General features: G+C 51.2%; 6 protein-coding genes across 6 annotated transcripts; 4 read left to right on the forward strand and 2 right to left on the reverse strand.

The window, feature by feature from the left end:
- Positions 1-196: 196 nt before the first annotated feature.
- Positions 197-2,401, forward strand: N7446_000391 (VPS9 domain-containing protein; the record flags this gene model as incomplete). The annotated part of the gene is made up of 2 exons (XM_058509158.1): positions 197-483; positions 544-2,401. 2 exons carry the CDS (start codon positions 197-199, stop codon positions 2,399-2,401), a joined length of 2,145 nt encoding a protein of 714 aa, XP_058378137.1.
- Positions 2,402-2,837: 436 nt separating this feature from the next.
- Positions 2,838-4,463, reverse strand: N7446_000392 (uncharacterized protein; the record flags this gene model as incomplete). Its single annotated transcript, XM_058509159.1, has 1 exon — positions 2,838-4,463. The coding sequence occupies one exon, from the start codon at positions 4,461-4,463 to the stop codon at positions 2,838-2,840; it is 1,626 nt and encodes a 541-aa protein (XP_058378138.1).
- A 335-nt stretch (positions 4,464-4,798) lies between these two features.
- N7446_000393 (uncharacterized protein) lies at positions 4,799-6,085 on the reverse strand (the record flags this gene model as incomplete). Its single annotated transcript, XM_058509160.1, has 1 exon — positions 4,799-6,085. One exon carries the CDS (start codon positions 6,083-6,085, stop codon positions 4,799-4,801), a length of 1,287 nt encoding a protein of 428 aa, XP_058378139.1.
- Positions 6,086-6,231: 146 nt separating this feature from the next.
- On the forward strand, positions 6,232-9,812 carry N7446_000394 (RING-H2 finger protein). The gene is made up of 3 exons (XM_058509161.1): positions 6,232-8,871; positions 8,933-9,208; positions 9,268-9,812. The coding sequence occupies exons 1-3, from the start codon at positions 6,730-6,732 to the stop codon at positions 9,409-9,411; spliced, it is 2,562 nt and encodes an 853-aa protein (XP_058378140.1). The 5' UTR covers positions 6,232-6,729; the 3' UTR covers positions 9,412-9,812.
- A 366-nt stretch (positions 9,813-10,178) lies between these two features.
- N7446_000395 (phosphoribosylglycinamide formyltransferase) lies at positions 10,179-10,911 on the forward strand (the record flags this gene model as incomplete). The annotated part of the gene is made up of 2 exons (XM_058509162.1): positions 10,179-10,589; positions 10,672-10,911. 2 exons carry the CDS (start codon positions 10,179-10,181, stop codon positions 10,909-10,911), a joined length of 651 nt encoding a protein of 216 aa, XP_058378141.1.
- Positions 10,912-14,622: 3,711 nt separating this feature from the next.
- N7446_000396 (Zn(II)2Cys6 transcription factor) lies at positions 14,623-16,827 on the forward strand (the record flags this gene model as incomplete). Its single annotated transcript, XM_058509163.1, has 4 exons — positions 14,623-15,471; positions 15,519-15,638; positions 15,700-16,496; positions 16,569-16,827. 4 exons carry the CDS (start codon positions 14,623-14,625, stop codon positions 16,825-16,827), a joined length of 2,025 nt encoding a protein of 674 aa, XP_058378142.1.
- Between the last annotated feature and the right edge of the window lie 77 nt (positions 16,828-16,904).

Genomic DNA, 16,904 nt, shown 5'->3' on the forward strand with positions numbered 1-16,904 from the left:
ACCCGTGACGCGATCCGCGTGATATCGTTAGTTTAGAACTTCCGAGTTGGATATATTCAATGTTGTTTTGAATCAGTCAATTCTCCCCCTCTCAGGCAGAAGCCATACAGGTAAATGTATAACGGGGGAGCTCAAGTGATCGACACAAGCCTATCAGCTGAACAGAGCGGAGACACGCAACTAGTGCCTACCCAAAATGTCTGGCCCCTCTGATGATGGCTCTGGGCCTTCACTTTCACAATTCACCAGAATGGAGACCCCAGTGAAATCCCCTCCCGCTTTGGCGGAACAAGAGGACTCCAACACCCCTGTATCGGCCAATAACGAGGGGCAAGACAAAGGTCCTGACGTGTTCGATCGACGGGGCTCAGCGGACTCTGGCACTGCCAGCGATAGGCAAGCAGATGAAGGCTTTGTGCTTTCACGGAGCTTGCAGGATCCTTCAGAGGAGCTTCCGATCGAATTAACCAGCTTGGCAGATCGGTAAGTTTGGCCGGTTGGGTTATCAAACTCCAACGTTGTATCTAACAAGCTTTTTGCTAGGTTCGTCAACTCCTTGAGTGCCAAAGTCCACAGCTCGCCTCCTACGATCGATAAGATTTCCGAGCTCTTCCAAGTCTTTTACAGCCGGGCGGAGTCTCACATAGCCACTCATATTTCCGCCCTCATATCTCGCATAAACCGAGACCTGTCACCTCAGGTCCCCACAAACACCCCACGGGGAAGCGCTCTGTCAAAACTGAGCAACAAACGCTCCCAGGATGATGTCAGACCAGCAGCCTCAGGTCGCCAAATGTTGACCGCGTCGGAAGTAGCTGAAAAGCGAAAGGCTCGTAGGGTTCTGGAAAACAAGCGAGGCGCATTGGAAGAAGCTGCGGAGCGAAGGGTATGCGAGATTGTCTACGACAAACTCTGGAGACACAAGAGTACATTGGATGATGTTCGGGACGAAAAGCTGCGATCTAAGACTGCGGCTCTGCTGCTGGTAGGCATTAACTTGAAGGATCTCGGAATCGACTTGGACCTTGCGGCAATCGATGAGCAGAAGCAGGACGAGGCAAATGAATTCCTTGCTCAGGCCCGGGATTATCTTGCAAAGATGAACGATTACAAATATCCTCTTGGAAAACTTCAACAGCTTGCCGCAGCTCACAAGGCCATCGTCGATGCTCTTACTAAACTTTTGCCATCTTCCTCTTCTGCAGATGAGATCCTACCGACGTTGATCTATTCACTCGTCACTTGTCCACCCGAAGGAATTAACATTGTCAGCAACCTTGTCTTCATCCAGAGGTTTAGATCTTCAAGCAAGATTGATGGAGAAACCGCCTACTGCTTGACCAACCTCGAGGCAGCAATTAGTTTCCTCGAAAACGTTGATCTTTCTACATTGCGTGCCGATGAGCTCCAGGATGGCCCTGTCAAAACCCTGAGTGCGACAACGACACCGTCGTCAGAACATGCCGATCCTTTCCGGCCAACCAAAGAAACTACAACCTCATCTATAACGACTGTATCCGCCTCACCGGAACTGTCAAAACCAGAAACTAAGGAACCTGTCTCTTCAACATTGCCAAAGCCACGGCCGTCTCCGACGCCGCAGCAACGACGGCTCAGCAACCTTTTCCAACCTCCATCCAAAGTATTAGGAGCTGCGAATGACGCTGTTCGTACCACTGCAGACCAAGGCTTGAAGAATATCGGCGCCACTCTGGATAGCAGTTTCAATTTCCTGTTTGGCCGTCTGAAGGAAATGCAGTCTGGACCGCAGGGAACAGGACCAGTGTTACCCAAAACATTGGCCGAAGCTCGCCGTCTAGTCACCATGCCGCCTGTTTCTGCCGAGAACCAAAACTTGACACAGGACGAGATCGCAGCGATCAATTCCGTTTCCGTGGATGAGACACCCCCACGCAGCAGTTCAAGGCTCACCGGGCTTTCTAGTGGTGGTCCAGCCTCTCGTGATCGGAGTGCAGACAGCACCAGAACGCAAGCTAGTAGTAAGAAGTCCATCGCCACATCACTCCGCGAGGAATTAGCACCGAACTCTGCCAATAGCCCCACTCCGCTGGAATCAATGCGGAATTTTGGCAACACTCTCAACCCTCTGAACCATATTCCAGGCATGATGAAGAACTTTGGCCGCGCACCAGAGACCCCCGGTGCCCGATCTGTTTCTCCATCTGGACTTGACCGATTCAAGCTATCACCTGCCTCAGTTGACAGCACCAGCGCAGCAGGCAGCCCTCTTCCCACTACGTCGTTGAAAGTGGATCCTCCCATCCAGCGTTTCCTTGAGACACAGGATGCCCGCGATCTTCGAGTTGGAGATGTGGCTGTTTTGCTGGAAGACTATAAAAGACTGGCGGCTGCAGTATACAAACCAGCCGAGTCTCGATAAGATCTCGCAACTTAATTACAACTTTACTCAACTTTCATCGGGCTTTTCATACGGATTTCAGCGGGCCAAAGCCCTTGTCTGAAACATTCTTGCATCGTGGCTCAGTAACGGCGTTGTATAGGTATCTGATATTCCATGTCATCTGGGCGAATAAAGGTTTAGATTGCATGGTCCGGGCGAGTAAGCTATCCATTTTCGATATCATACATTATTTTAGCAGAGATTAATCTTTTCCAATAACATATGATTACAAACTTGATATTCTCCCACGTAGGATCCCATCAAATAAAATGAAACGGAAATTCGAAAGGCATAAAGGGGGTATTAAACATGAATAGAGATTCAAGTCAAGTCTCGTGATGGGTAATTTGGGAATAGGACACACTCATCTCACAGACACCATAAGCATATGAAAAAGGAAACCGACGATTGTTACTCATTGGCTGCGTCCACGCAAGACCTCTGCACCACCACTTCTCATCTCGGTCAACTTGTTCGTCAACTCCAAGTCCTGAGTCTCGACTTGGTCATGGCGGCGTTTGACTTCTGCTTCGAATACTGCGGCTGTGCGGCGACGGGCACGGCGGAGGTTTCTCATTTCAGAAAGCAGACGAGTAAACCGGTCTATCATCTGGTCACCGCAGTCTTCCCATTCATCGATGGACATGTGAGAGAGAAAGGTCTGGCGTTCTTGTTCGGTAAGTCCCAGCAAGTGGGAGAGGGCATTTTGGGGGGATTGCGTGTCGGAGACATAAGCTGGTTCTGGAGGCAAAGGATGTGATTGAACTGGGGGAGGGGGAGTTGGGGCTTTTTCAAAGGGCTCGGCCTGTAGCTCGGAGAAGGATTTCTGGTATAGCAGGTCTGGAGGGTAATCTGCTTCGAGTTCTCGCTTTTTGGAATGGATGACTGTGTTGCGACGGGGGCGTGTGGAAGCACGTGATGGCTCGTGTGTAGGTTCGTGTGTAGACTCGTGGGTGGTAGATTCGTTAGTATAGAAGGGGTCCTGCATGGTTTCGTCGGCGTCCAGGTCGGTCAGACTGGTCATGTCAAAGACGTTGTGTGAATGGTCACTTTCTCGCTTTCCATTGGCGCGAATGGTGTGGTCCATGCCACCATCACTGCCACTACCGTCGATGTCGCTGTCGGTTTGGAAGCCCGTTATGCTGAGTGTCCGGCCAAGTTCTGGCGGGCGTTGAGAGTTCTGGCGAGTGGGTGATCTATCTAGTTTTTGGTCGAGTTGCTCAAGCAGGGAAGGTTTTGGTGGACTGAAACGGGTTCTGGGCGTGGCAGATCCGTTGGGCGGGAGAACAACCTTCCTAGCCCCGGTAGGAGGCAGCATTTGGCCCAACTTTCGTGGCTTGGCCTGAGGTTTGACCTGAGGCTGCGGCTGCGGCTCAGGGACAGAATCCACATTGATAGGCTGGCGTGAAGAAGTTCTCTTTTTGCTTTGAGACCAGAAATTCTCCAAGCGCTTGCTCAACGGCTGCTCTGTGGTACGCGGCTTGTGCGACACTTGCCAGCCGGTGGCTACTTCATCAGTCTTCTCGTCGTCTCCACCATCAGACGTCATTGGGCTATCGAAGCCCACGAGATCATCGGAGTCAAAGCCCATCGTTTTCATGGCTTGGTCACCCAGGCCATCATACCAGTTAGACCCGTAGGTATGTCGAACAGGACGGGATTGGTACGTAGGCTGCGGATCGGGGTTGGTGTAAGCAGCATTGGTACTTGACGCTGCCTGGGATTTGTTATCGTCAAATCCGGAGACACTCGTTCCGGCGACAGTTGAATCATCAATCGCCTCGACATCAGTGTCAAAGACATCACGCTGCACCGTATGCGCGGGAATAGTGCGGGGCTGGTTTGGAAACTGAGATGCTCCAGGAAATTCCAGCGAAATGCCCTTGCCATTGGTAACGGGGTGGCTTGGATGGACTAATTGAGTGGGAGGCACATCAATTCTGGCCTGTTCTGCACGTTGCTGGCGCGACTGGGCCGCAACTTTGTCGGGGGCTCGAGGCTGCCCAGCTTCTCTGGAGTGGACGTAGTCGCCCACCCCCATGTTTAGTTGGAGGACTATTGAAAGTTGTAGGGAAACTGAACAAGAGAGGCCTTTTCCAACCGACGTTGAAAACGTGATAGGGAGACAGTGTCTTCTTTGAGCACATGGGCAAACGCGACATTGCCGCGAGGTCACGTGCCTCTCGATTCAAACAATGTTCGGCCTCATCTGGTGTAAAGGCTTTTATTCGGTATTAAATTGATCCAGATATTTACTTTCACGGTATAAAAGGTGGTATCATTTGTATTGAAAACAGTCCGTATCTTGGGGGTATATTGGTGCAACACAAAAGCTCCGAGTAACGTTACAACGTCCATCTCAACATATAAATTTACTTAAATAAAAACGCCATCGTCGATGTGAAGACTTTCCAAATTGTAAGCAACGCTTCTTCCTCGCTTTTTTGCCTTTTCAAAAAACTCAATCGATTTCTGGACTTCTGCTTCCTTTTTCTCGGTTGCAAGCCTCTGTGCGCGTCTCGCTTCGAGAGAACCTGGGGCCTCGTTCATAAGCATCCGATCGGGATCTTCATCCTCTTCATCAACTTGAGTCACTAGTGCAGATAAAAACAAGTCACCGATCCAAAGTGATACCATTCCTCTGAGCTCCAGCAGTTCAGGGGAGTCAGAGAACGGGGGAGAAATAAGAAGTTGGTCCATCCGTGCAGCAATCTGCTGCGCCTGCTCCAATTCTCGCAACCTGACTTTTGAAATAGCAGTGGCAGTTTTGTTCCTGGGCATCTGACCATGCTCAAGTTCAGTCTCTGGATTTTCGTCGTCCGAAAACCCATCAGATTCGTCTTCTTGACGAAGGGTAATATCTTTTCTTGCGGTATTGCTTTCTTCCTGGCTGACGTACACCCAGAGCCCGAACATTGCAGGGTAAAAGTGTAAAGAAGATATGGAATGTGGTGATGATTTCATGTATGGATGATTAAGGATGAGCCGTTCATAATATTCTTTCGCCTCCGTAAAGCCTTTGGTAGTAGATGTCAAGGATGTGGCAACCGTAGCATCGCGGGCCTTGCTGGCACCAGGACTAGGCGGCGCTTCCTGTTGATCTCGTCGCAGCAAGATTTCAGCGCCTATCCCCCACCTTGCTTCATTGCGGACGTCCATTCGAAATCCTCTGTATTCTTCGCGCAGAATCAGGCCCCAAGCCCTTCCAGCTCGGGCATAGTCTCCTTGGAGCATACATCGGTGTAAGATTGTTGTTAATACACCTAAATGCTGAAAGCGAATATTGCCTTCCTGAACTGACTGAGGAGGATAGATTGGAGGTGATAAATCCGCCAAGGCTCTGAGATGACCTGGGGCTTTCACCTTTGTGACAGGTTCATCCTTGGCTGGTTGATGAGGGAAATTCCCTCCTGGTAACTCAGCGTGGAACGGGAATCCGGCAATTCGGTACTGGTGGGATTCATTTGGCGTCAATACCAAGGGCGGCCCGGCAGGCTCGGATTCTGTAGCCGAGGCGAAATCAGTCTCTTCTCCATGCAGGTCATCTTCGCTCCACTTCGCACTGCGTTTCTGGCGATCATATTGAGAGACGCGTGTGCCGGATGGCTGGAGCCACGGCGGTAGTGGTAGAGAGAAAACCGAAGCCGAAGGCGCAGTTGCCATCGACCATGCGCAAACCAGGCTTAAATTCTGTAGAGTGGTTGTCGCATTTGTCAGTGGAACATGACGGAAGTGAAGAAAGTGGTGACTAAGGGACCCGAGAACAAAGTAGGCAAACACACTCACTTATCGTCTATCAAGCCATTCAACTCCTCTTCTTTCTCTCCTTTTTATCTTCTATTGCCCCCCCTTTTCCTACCTTCTTGCTTTTGCTCTCTTACCCCCTCGTAGCCCCCGAGATACGCTCGGCGGTTATATCTCTCGGTGGTGGTGCCTGGGCTTATCAGACAGTTTCAGGTCGCAGCGACTCGTATCAGGAAGTGAAATTGTCTCACGCATTCTACTAGCTGCAGGTGAATCGACCCGTGTCAACTGCCCGTCGGCGTCCCACCCCTTTGTCCCAACCGTCCTGCACATACAGAGTCGCTCAATCCATCCCGCATACCATCCGCCTCGGCACCTGACCCCGACAGGACGTCAGACATACCGTTGATATCGCCAAAACTGTTGCGTTGTTACTTTCATCATCTCGAACCCCACTTTGGCATCTTTACGACCGCCACTGTTAGCTACATGGTCTTCTGATGGCAGTGAACGGCTGTTGACACCCCCTCTGCCTAATCTCCAGCTCTCACACCCATTCTACTATGGGACAGTCCTCTTCTACACAACGTGAACCACCTGATATCGGATATCCGGAACCCCATTCGCCTTTCTCGACACAACGTGGCCCGAACACGAGGGATGAAGAAATGAACCATAGGCAGGCGGCTGAACACAACGGGGAGGGTGGCTTCTCGCAACGTGCCGAGATGGACACGAATAGGGGCGAACAAGATACACTCGATATGACAAGTGAGGCACAGGAAACATGGCAAGAACCCGCGCGGTTCTCCGGTGGAATTTCGCAACCCATGCGCAGTATCGAAGAGGAGAGTGACCCAGAGATTGAACTGTCGTCGCGCGAAATACGCACTGCAGCCTTCGCTCGAATGGCAGCTCGGAGGCAATCGACGATGTCAAGACTGGGTTCTAGGCTGCTTCCCAATTCAGTCATTCGTGGGCTTCTCAACAGCCAAGAAGAAACCCCGGCTGAGGGTCATGCACACCGACATGGGCTAGTGTCTAGACCCATTCCAAGGTCAGAGACGACCTATACAAGTGGTCGCTTCAGTCCTTTCACATCACTCAGCTCAAGAGGGATTACTCGGCGTCGACCTACCCGAGGGCCTTATTTCATTCCGCCTCGCTCGGGATCCTCTGGACCACCAGACTCCTCTGGAAATCCGCCATATCTCGATTCCGCCGATCAAGTTCCAGAGCCTACAAGAGCCTCCTGGCGTCGCAGTGTTCGATTGAGCCGCGTGCGAAATTCCATTTCCTCTCCCATCTCTCACATGTTTGGTCAACCACACTCAAATTTGCCGGGCCACGGAAACCCGGCACATCGTATGTCGGATCCATCGTTGGATGGGAGAGCGATGGACACCCGGATGGACTTCGGTGAACCGCCCCATGAACTTGATTCAGTGGAACCAGCCATTCAGGCAGGGGGTTCGTTAGCCGGCCCGCCTCCTGAGCACACGAATCCTGCTTTGATGCGCCGATTGCCTGGTCTTCTACGAGCAAGATCATCTAGAGCACTGAGACGGGAGGAGCAAACTCCTCTGTCAAGAGTTCTCCAGCTCGCTGCAGCGGCAATTGCCGCTCAGCTCTCCGGTACTGCTGGCCCTGCCTTGCCCAACATCCAGGCCCTAGGAAATGATGGCATAGATGGCTCTTTGGAGACCTTTATCCAAAGTTTACAGCACGCGACCTCTGCCCAAGCCCAGCCACCCGCAGAAGGAGAAGGACCGAGTGGTTCTACGAACGAAGAACCCTCACCCCCTGTCAATTTCCTGCGTGTTTTCCGATTTGCCAATTCAGATTCGCCGGCGGGCCCTGGTGCTTCAGAACAGAACGCAAACGGCCGTGGCGATCGCGGTACCCAGACCCCCGAGGGAATGGACGTTGACGAGCCTGCTGAAGGCGAAGGACGAACAGTGACTCTGGTTGTGGTTGGTGTTAGATCGGTCCCGGCAGGGAATGGAGGCACTGAGCAACAAGGCCCTCCACCCCCGGGTGCTGGGGGAGCCGGTTTGGATGCTCTTCTTGGTCTGCCATTCTTGCCACCCAATGTTATTCCTCGACCGCAGGATGCCACGGGTGATACGACGCAACGGGGAGAGCCACGTTTCAGATTGCCTATTCCTCGTCATCCGGGCCAGACAGGACTCCATTCCCCCACTGGAGCACCAGCCCCGTCTCGTCCAGCAGGGCACAATACTTCCAGAAGATTATCTGATGCCGGGCCCCGTGCTGCGTTCCCATCCTTCCCCCCTTCTGCCTTCTCGGACAGTCCTCCAGGGCCCCACCCTCCGCCATCCACTCCAGCTGATCAGGGTCTGTCTACTGTGTCCTCGGGCACTTCTACTCCAAGTCGCAGACCGTCTTCTGCCTCGGCAATTGCTCCAGATATTCTGCCCCAGCTGAACGAGGGCCAGGCAATGCGGCCGAGGCCGGGGTCTACGGAGGAGCCTTCGACATTCAATTATGCTCACCAGCGACGCCGTAGCGATTCCGAGTTCGCTCGTCATCGGGCACTAGGCTCTGGCGCTGTCCGGCGAAATGGCATGGTTGAGCCCGACCAGCCCCCACCAAGCGGAGGTCGTAGTTGGTTGATCTATGTTGTTGGAACCAATCTCTCCGAGAACCATCCGGCTTTGACCACTCCAAGCCTTTTCACTGATGTAAGGTTTCTCCCAGCTTGAGTTCTTGAGAGTTTATTTACTTACTAATGCCTTCGAACAGAACCCAACCTATGAGGATATGATCCTGCTCTCATCACTATTGGGTCCAGCTAAACCCCCTGTCGCCTCTCAGTCCGATGTCAACTCCGCAGGCGGACTATTTCGTCTTGTTGAGTATGGCGGCTCCTTGGTTGCAGAAGCCCTGGATGGCGCTGGCGCCGTTCAAATCCAAGATGGGGAGCGTTGCTTGATCTGCCTGAGTGACTACGAAGTGGCAGAAGAGGTCCGAGAACTGAATAAATGCAAGCATGTTTTCCACAAGGACTGCATAGATCAGGTTTGTTGCTCTGCCCAGTAGATTTTGGTCTTTACCGTTATACTAATTGCCTATTCCAGTGGTTAACTACTGGGCGTAACTCTTGTCCCCTTTGCCGAGGTCAAGGTGTAAATGAAACAACCAGCAATGCAAACTCAGCGCCCGAGTCCGCTCCTGCTCCTGCTCCTGCTCCCGCTCCCGCTCCAAATGGCACATCCGTCTAATCCTCCTTCAACCCCAAGCATGGCAACCTCTGCTGTGTGAACAACCTCTCAACTTTGGATCTTGACCTCTTCTCTCTTTTCAGCTTTAGCATGAAGCGTCTGTTTAGATTAATGATTTTGTTTTCTCATGGATATCCCCTTTGCATTTCTTTCGCGCTTTATTTCTGGGTGCTTTTCTTATGCTTGTCATATTGGAATATTTCTTTCGGGTCTCGAAGGCGATGCCTTTTAACTTTCAACTTCGAGCCTTTCAGCGCTGGTCTTATCATTTCTGGTCTTGCTCTCTTGGACGGCTTCCAGTGTATTTCTAGCATGGCTCGCCATGTCCATGACGCATTGGCTCTGATCGAAATTTGGAAATGTTCCAAGCGCTAAAACTTCCATGTTTGATCAACATAGGGTATGAAATCAATTTTCAATCTTCAATTCTTCTTCTCCGTAGCCCTCACAACTACATCTACAGTTCCCGCTCCGCTGCTCCGCGGGCTGCCCCGCGGCTGACTCAGCCATCCCAAAAACTTCAGTTCAACAGCTCCCCGCCAATGACCCTGTCGAAGTTCTTGTATTCTCTGGGATCCGCAGGTAACATTTGCGGTCTTATTATTCGCCGCAGAATTCAATTGACCCTAACGCGGCCGCAAAAACAAGTTCCAATTGATAAACCTCCGCTCCGTTCTAGCAACCGCGGGACCTCCGACTTCCACAAAATCAACCGCAAACCCGACGAACCGCCAGTCTAAAGCTACAACCCAACGAAGTCGCCCACAATGTCCTCCCCAATTCGCGTCACAGTCCTCATCTCCGGCAACGGGTCGAATCTGCAAGCAGTGATCGACAAAGTGGCCGCCGGCCAACTCAACGCAACAATCGTGCGCGTAATCTCCAACCGCAAGGACGCATTCGGTCTCGAGCGCGCGCGTAAAGCAAACATCCCTACGCAATACCACAACCTTGTCAAGTACAAGAAACAGCACCCCGCGACGACGGAGGGCGTGCAGGCTGCGCGTGAGGAATATGATGCCGAGCTGGCGAGGCTGATCCTTGCTGACTCGCCTGAGCTTGTGGTTTGTCTCGGCTTCATGCATATTCTATCACCGCAGTTCTTGGAGCCGTTGGAGGCTGCTAAGACTCGGATTATTAACTTGCACCCTGCGCTCCCTGGGGCTTTCAATGGTGTTGTAAGTAAAGAGTTTCTGCTTTCCTGAAGGTTGTGTCTTGTTAGTTGGAACGGACTGCTAATTTCTTCTCTCTTTGATTCAGAATGCGATTGACCGCGCTCATGCTGCGTGGTTGGAGGGCAAGATTGACAAGACTGGTGTTATGATCCACGATGTCATCTCTGAGGTGGATATGGGTCAGCCAATCCTCGTGCGGGAGATTCCTTTCCGTAAGGGTCAGGATGAGGACCTCGAGACCTTTGAGACTCGAGTCCATGAGACGGAGTGGGGGGTTGTCATCGAAGGAGTGGATTTGGTGCTCAAGGAATTGGCCCAGAAATAAAAAGATCTAGCGCATGAATACCCCTGTGTCTATGACACTACAATGCTGAATATCGGACGAAGGGATACCGCTTCTCGATCTGCATTCCGCCAACCCGTGATCGACTTGCTGGTGGGGGGCTACGAGTCCAGAATATAATCTCACCGTCTGGCTGTTGACGATTTATGACTAAATATATCTCATGTATTGCAGAAAAACAAACAGAGGCCATTGAAAATACGTCCGTAGAGCAGTTCACTCTAAGCTCGGAACGCGGGCCACATTGAGGCGAAGCCAGCAAGACAGTATCGCCACAAACAGCCGAGGGACGGCCAAGAGTGCACATCGCTGTTCGTGCCGAGACAGCCGGAGGGTCCAGAACAGTAAATTGCATGGTCTCAGGGTAATTAGAGCGGAAATGAGACAGAGGACCAGTAGATCAGACGCCAAATGGGTCACCATGCAAAGCTCATTAGGATCGCTGGATAATCTACAGGGATGTGAAATTGCAACCAACTCACCGGTCACTTTCTCATCACATGTTCACATGTCAGGGTAGATGGAGCTACTAATGTCTCTCTGGATACTCCGTACTAAGCTCTCTTTGGATAGTTCCAATATGGAGTAGGAGCCCCGGGAACCAGTCTGACTGCGTGTCCCACTGTATGCCGGGCAATCATTCGGAGCCACGCGACACCCTTTTACCTATCCAAGTAGCGCCCCTAGTGCAAGGCAAGGCCTGCAAGTGCATATAGCGGCACCAGTAAGATATCCAGTAAAAGATATACGATCTAGAGGCTGGAACCCGAAAAGGAAAAAGAGAGAACAGAAAAAGGGGGTTACTATTGTACCAGCATATGCAGTGCAACACACCGAGGAGCAAAGGTGGGCAAGCAGAAGCGCTGCAACCCTGGCTCTCGCCGTTGGGCCTATGATCGTGGCGCCAACGGAGTGACAGATCAAACCCAATTCCCAAGACCTGGGTCGCTCATGCCCGCCATGCCTGTTCTGGGCATTAGTATGCTGCTTGGGGCCTGGTGGAGGATTTGGGGGGTCTATTTTGGCCCCCGGTCTCACTGGCGTTAACTCAATTAAATGGTCCGTCAATGGGATCGGCCGATGTCATAGCCCCTTCTGGTTGGATCTGCCGGCGTGCGTGGGTTTTGGTTCATCTTTGTGGGTTCCTGTCTTTTGAAAATTGTGTATAGTCCACTCATACAACGCCCACCGGTGTTTATTGCTTGTTTTATATGACTTTTGGAGTCCACGTAGACCGCTATAGCTGTACTTGGAACTAACTAGGAAGGGTTCGTCTTGACTAAATAGAACTATTACTGTATCAATAGTAGCCCCGTAATGATATGAGACTTCTATTCTTGGAGTTAGATAAATCAGTCTCAATGCCGGTACTTTAGCCCGTGCCGTTGACCAATTGAGGGCTCGTGGGATCACGGGCCGAGATACAGGTTTATGTACCAGACCACACTTCAATTGCTCTGAATTAAATTTCATATGACGAACCAACAAGGCTGAATGGCAGTCGATCCTTGTATCCAAATTCCCTTCAATGCACACGCCTCGCAAGTCAGAGCCCTTAATGATCTCCAACCCACAGAACCACAATTGCTGCCTGCTGATCTCGACTGAATTGGTAGACAGCGCCCCCCTCTGGAACTTTGTTACCCTCCAGGTCTACTGAACCAGGTATAGCAGCCTCTGGATCAGTGGAGACACCAACCGCTCTCAGGGGATATACAGTTGTGGAAAGGAAAACAATCTCCTTGGGAGCCTCAGAAGGACCATGCTCAGGTAAAGCCACACTTGGGCCCACAGTCTGTCAAGAAGCTAGCGTCTGCTTAGCCCAGATGGAGAATGTGCACGGCCCTGACAATATAGATGTGCAGATTTACATGTGTTCCGAGCTTTGGAACCTTGAACCTCGTGCCGGGATGGAGTACGGCGGTTGCAATTTCCGCTCCTCTTCTGGCCCCTTATTTCTTACCTTGGACTAGAATTACATGTCGAGTTAGTGATCATGCGCTGAACGACGGAGCTTCCAACTGCATTGAGATACTTGTGCCGATAATGGAGTCGATCCACGACTTGGGGGATTTTAGTGCATCTCTTTTCGATCTACTGTATCAGGTCCACCCTCCTGTGTCAAACCATCGTCGATCAGGCACAATACCAGTTGGAAGCCCGGACGAATATTCCTCCCCGCGAATCAAAAGGGGGTTCCAAATATTACCCCTTCTGCGGTATTTCTCGAGACCAGCACACCGATAGTTTGGAGGTCAAAGGAAATAATTAGAAAAAATCCACCCCACCCTAGGCAGACCATGAATCATAGTGCAGACTATCGTTTCTCTATCCCAGCATGAGGGCCAGGTTCCCACAATCCACCTTAGCCGCCTCCACTTAGGACCGATCTCCGTCAAAAGAACGTTTTCGGCATTTTTTTATCTATGATGGCGCCCTGCGAGGTTTCAGAATTGCCGAGTATAAAGTCCGTCCAAACGCTATTATTCATGCTCTCCGTGTTCCGTACCGGACTCGTATCAGTCGGAGCTTAGCAATTTATTATCGCCCACTCAATTCTGGGCCCACCGACAGTCGACAAGTAAGGGAGAAAAAGCCAAGATCCAGAGAAAATTCTGACATCTCCATTCTTGCTATTGAGACTTTCCAGATCCAAAAGCACACAAAGAAAAAGAGGGAAACAAGAGACCTGAATACGAAATGGATCCGAGGTTTAATAGTAAACTACAGTGTATTCCAATGGAATATCCAGGAAGCGCTCGGGGAAGCCGGGAGAGGTCCATTGACAGACGCTATGATCAGGATCCTCTCCAGAATCGCATCCTGCATGGAGCTGGCCAAGCCCTAATCCCGGATATTGCTTGGATGTCCACATCTCTGTGGCTTGGGGATCGTCCGTGTACCCCCTTTTTTGTCTCTTTTTATTTTATTTTTATTTTTTCTTTCTTTTCTAATCACCGAGTCCCGAGGTTGATCCATGGAGATCTCCAGCGTTGCTTTGTAGTTCCTCACTAAATATAACAAAAATAGTTGATCTTCAAGGGGCAAATAGGCAAACACTCGCGAATAGGGGGGATATAGTGTCACTTTGGAATTTTGCTGGGTCCGTTGGCGTACTTCGGCATTTCAGAGCTACCTTGGAATAATATTTAATTCTTTACGGTCCGTACTTCCCTACTAGGCATGCAACCCTACGGACGAGTCAGGACTCTCTCCAGACTCCGCTTGACTCCGCCGGACCCAAGCGCAAGTCATGGAGTTTAGCCGGACAACAGCTTTCCTGGATCAGCCCATCGTAATCCTCACTCGCAGGCATTACTCGTATTGGATACGGAGTCGGTCGCAGATCAGGATCGTCTTACAACGCTTGGGCTCCTGGTTTTGACCGGAGGCTGGGCCGACACCAAAGTAGAATGCTTATGGAGGTCAAAAGAAGTAATTATTGGAGGATTGACGAGTCAATGGGCGATTTTATAGCCATTTATCGCCATTTATAGCGAATTTATAGCTGCGAGTTCCTTTTAATCTCCGCACGTCCCGGGATCCAATAGTTTGGGACCGACTTCCACCCCACCACTTCATCTCTCCATGCTTCCTTCATCTATTTCGAGTGATTGGGTGATGATGGAAAGATACTTGTACCCTTGAACTTTTGATCTCTGAGGGGAGTTTGGGCCTCGGGCTTTATATATCATGACGCACTCATATCAGTCCCAGACCCTGTCGGGTTTCCTCGATTCAATGCAGCAGGACGAAGCCTCGGCGTATTCCTTGTTTGGCCCGACCTCATATCCTGAGAGCGTGGCATTCTGGCACGATCCTTCCGCCCCGGCGATGGCTGTGGCCCCCTCGTACACATCCAAGGAAGCATCCCTGCTCAACCCACTCGACCAGAAGAAACACAAGCGCACTCGAAGCGGCTGCTTCACCTGTCGCGCACGCCGGATCAAATGCGACGAGACCCGTCCGCTCTGTGAAAGGTGTAGGAAAGGGTCGCGCGAGTGTGTCTATCCCTCGTCAACATCGTCATCCAAGGGTAGCGTGCGGACTACAGCCAAGTCGCGCGCAGGTCGTCCACCATCGCAAGGGAGCGACTCGTCTGGAAAGTACGAGGTCGAGGCTATAAGCCCCCTAGACCCCATCATCGACGAAGAGGAACCCGACACTGCCATATCCGAATCGCGACCGTCACCTCCCGCAACCACAAGGCCGGACTTACATAAGAGCCAAAGCTCGCAATCTCTCCGGAAGCGCAGTATCAAGCACACGGACGCTGGTTCGTTCATCAAAGAACAGAGTAGTTCGCCGTCGACTGAGTCGTCGCGCTTTGAATCGATGAGCACGCGCTCGGGTAGCATCGGACATTCCACAGCTGAAATGATCAGCAATGCGCGCCTTCCAGACGATCTGCGATTCTATTTAAATTTCCACCAGGAATTCCTGACTACGCCGCATTTCTTCTTAAGGCAGAGTTGCTCCCGGTTCATTCAGTACAGCCTTATTGAGCTCGCGTTGCAGTATGAGCCTCTTCTCTACGCTCTGGTGGGCTTCTCGGCCTACCATCATACCTTGCAGAACCCTGGGGGAAGTTGTATACATTCCTGAAATATTATAATAAAGCCTTGATTCTCCTTCGGAAATCACTGGGCTCGGGGGAAGAACACAGTGAGGCGACACTGTGCACTGTTCTTGTCCTGACGACCTTCGAGGTATTTACTCTTTCATTCTGTGGCCACTGAAAATGTTTCTCTAACTGTGTGATTGTTATAGGAGTACATCGGCGACTGGATGAACTTGATCGACCACCATCGGGCGGCACATGCATTGATGCTGGAATTATTGACACCGGAGTCCGCCAACGTGAATGAGCTACATACAAACATCTTCTTATGGTATGCCCGCTTCGATGTAGTGGTTGGAATCCTGGCCGGCACCGAAACAGTCCTGAATCGAGATTGGTACCTTCTAAAGGAGCAGTACGACGCCGACCAAGCCGCCATCTACCCCGACGAACCATCAAAACAACTTGCCCTCGTGGCATCTATCAACAGACGCTTCGGTCTTGACATGGCCTCGCTATATGCAAAATTGTCCCGCGGCATGGTCTCGATGGAGCAGTTCGCGGCACAAAACGAACAACTGGGCCTGATGATAGAGCACGCAAAAGCGATTCTACGGACATTCGACGATTATGAATATAAAGTGCAGGAGTTCCCCCACCAGCTTCCCCTGACCGAAGATGATGTTACGGATCCGTACGCTCCTGGAGGTCTGCACCGTGGCCCCTTGTGGGACTTCAATTATGCCTGGATTGACATCCTCTCTACCGAGACAATGTATCGATACCAGGCCATGCTGGTCTTGGGTCAAAATCAACTGCCAGATTTGCAGGAGTTGGCCGAAGAGCAGTGCCGTTTGATTGAGACGATGGATCGCTGGCCACACAAGGATAATGGATACTGTATCATGTTCAAGAACAGTATTGGAATCGCCAGCATGTTCCTTCCAAAAGAGCGCAAGTATCAGATGTGGTCCCGGCGGAAGATGGCGTTGATGGAGCAAAATGGGTAAGCCATGACTGCTTTTGAGATCTCATGTCTAGAACAATGCTAACCATGAACTGCGGTCGCTTTGAACAGATACTTCATCACACCTCGATTCCGAACCGCTCTCGCTGCCATCTGGCAAACACCAGAAATCGAACATTGGTGGCTTCCAAATGAGGAAGGATACACAGATATTATCCGCGAGATTCGTGCTTTGACTGCCGAACGTTTGAGCCAGCCCAGGGATGAGCTCCGCGAGAACGTTCGTGACATGAAGTACATGTTTCGTGGGATGAACTTGGATGGCCGTGAAGATGAAAGTCCTTCCAGTACGAAGAGTGGTCATCCTTAAATAATGAGAGAGAGGCTGTCTACTTCTGTCTTACCAGGCTCAAGAAGGCTCGCTCTCTTCCGACATCCAAGTCCAGC

Source organism: Penicillium canescens (assembly GCF_028828765.1).
Source record: "Penicillium canescens strain IBT 15451 chromosome Unknown utg000001l_segment0_segment0, whole genome shotgun sequence".
NCBI classification, from domain to species: domain Eukaryota; kingdom Fungi; phylum Ascomycota; class Eurotiomycetes; order Eurotiales; family Aspergillaceae; genus Penicillium; species Penicillium canescens.

What these genes read in the sequence shown, in the direction of transcription:
- N7446_000394 (XM_058509161.1), top strand. Translation starts at nt 6,730, where the DNA reads ATGGGACAGTCCTCTTCTACACAACGTGAACCACCTGATATCGGATAT. An exon ending in CTCCAAGCCTTTTCACTGAT is followed by an intron (nt 8,872 to 8,932) that starts GTAAGGTTTCTC and finishes GCCTTCGAACAG; the next exon opens with AACCCAACCTATGAGGATAT. An exon ending in ACAAGGACTGCATAGATCAG is followed by an intron (nt 9,209 to 9,267) that starts GTTTGTTGCTCT and finishes TGCCTATTCCAG; the next exon opens with TGGTTAACTACTGGGCGTAA.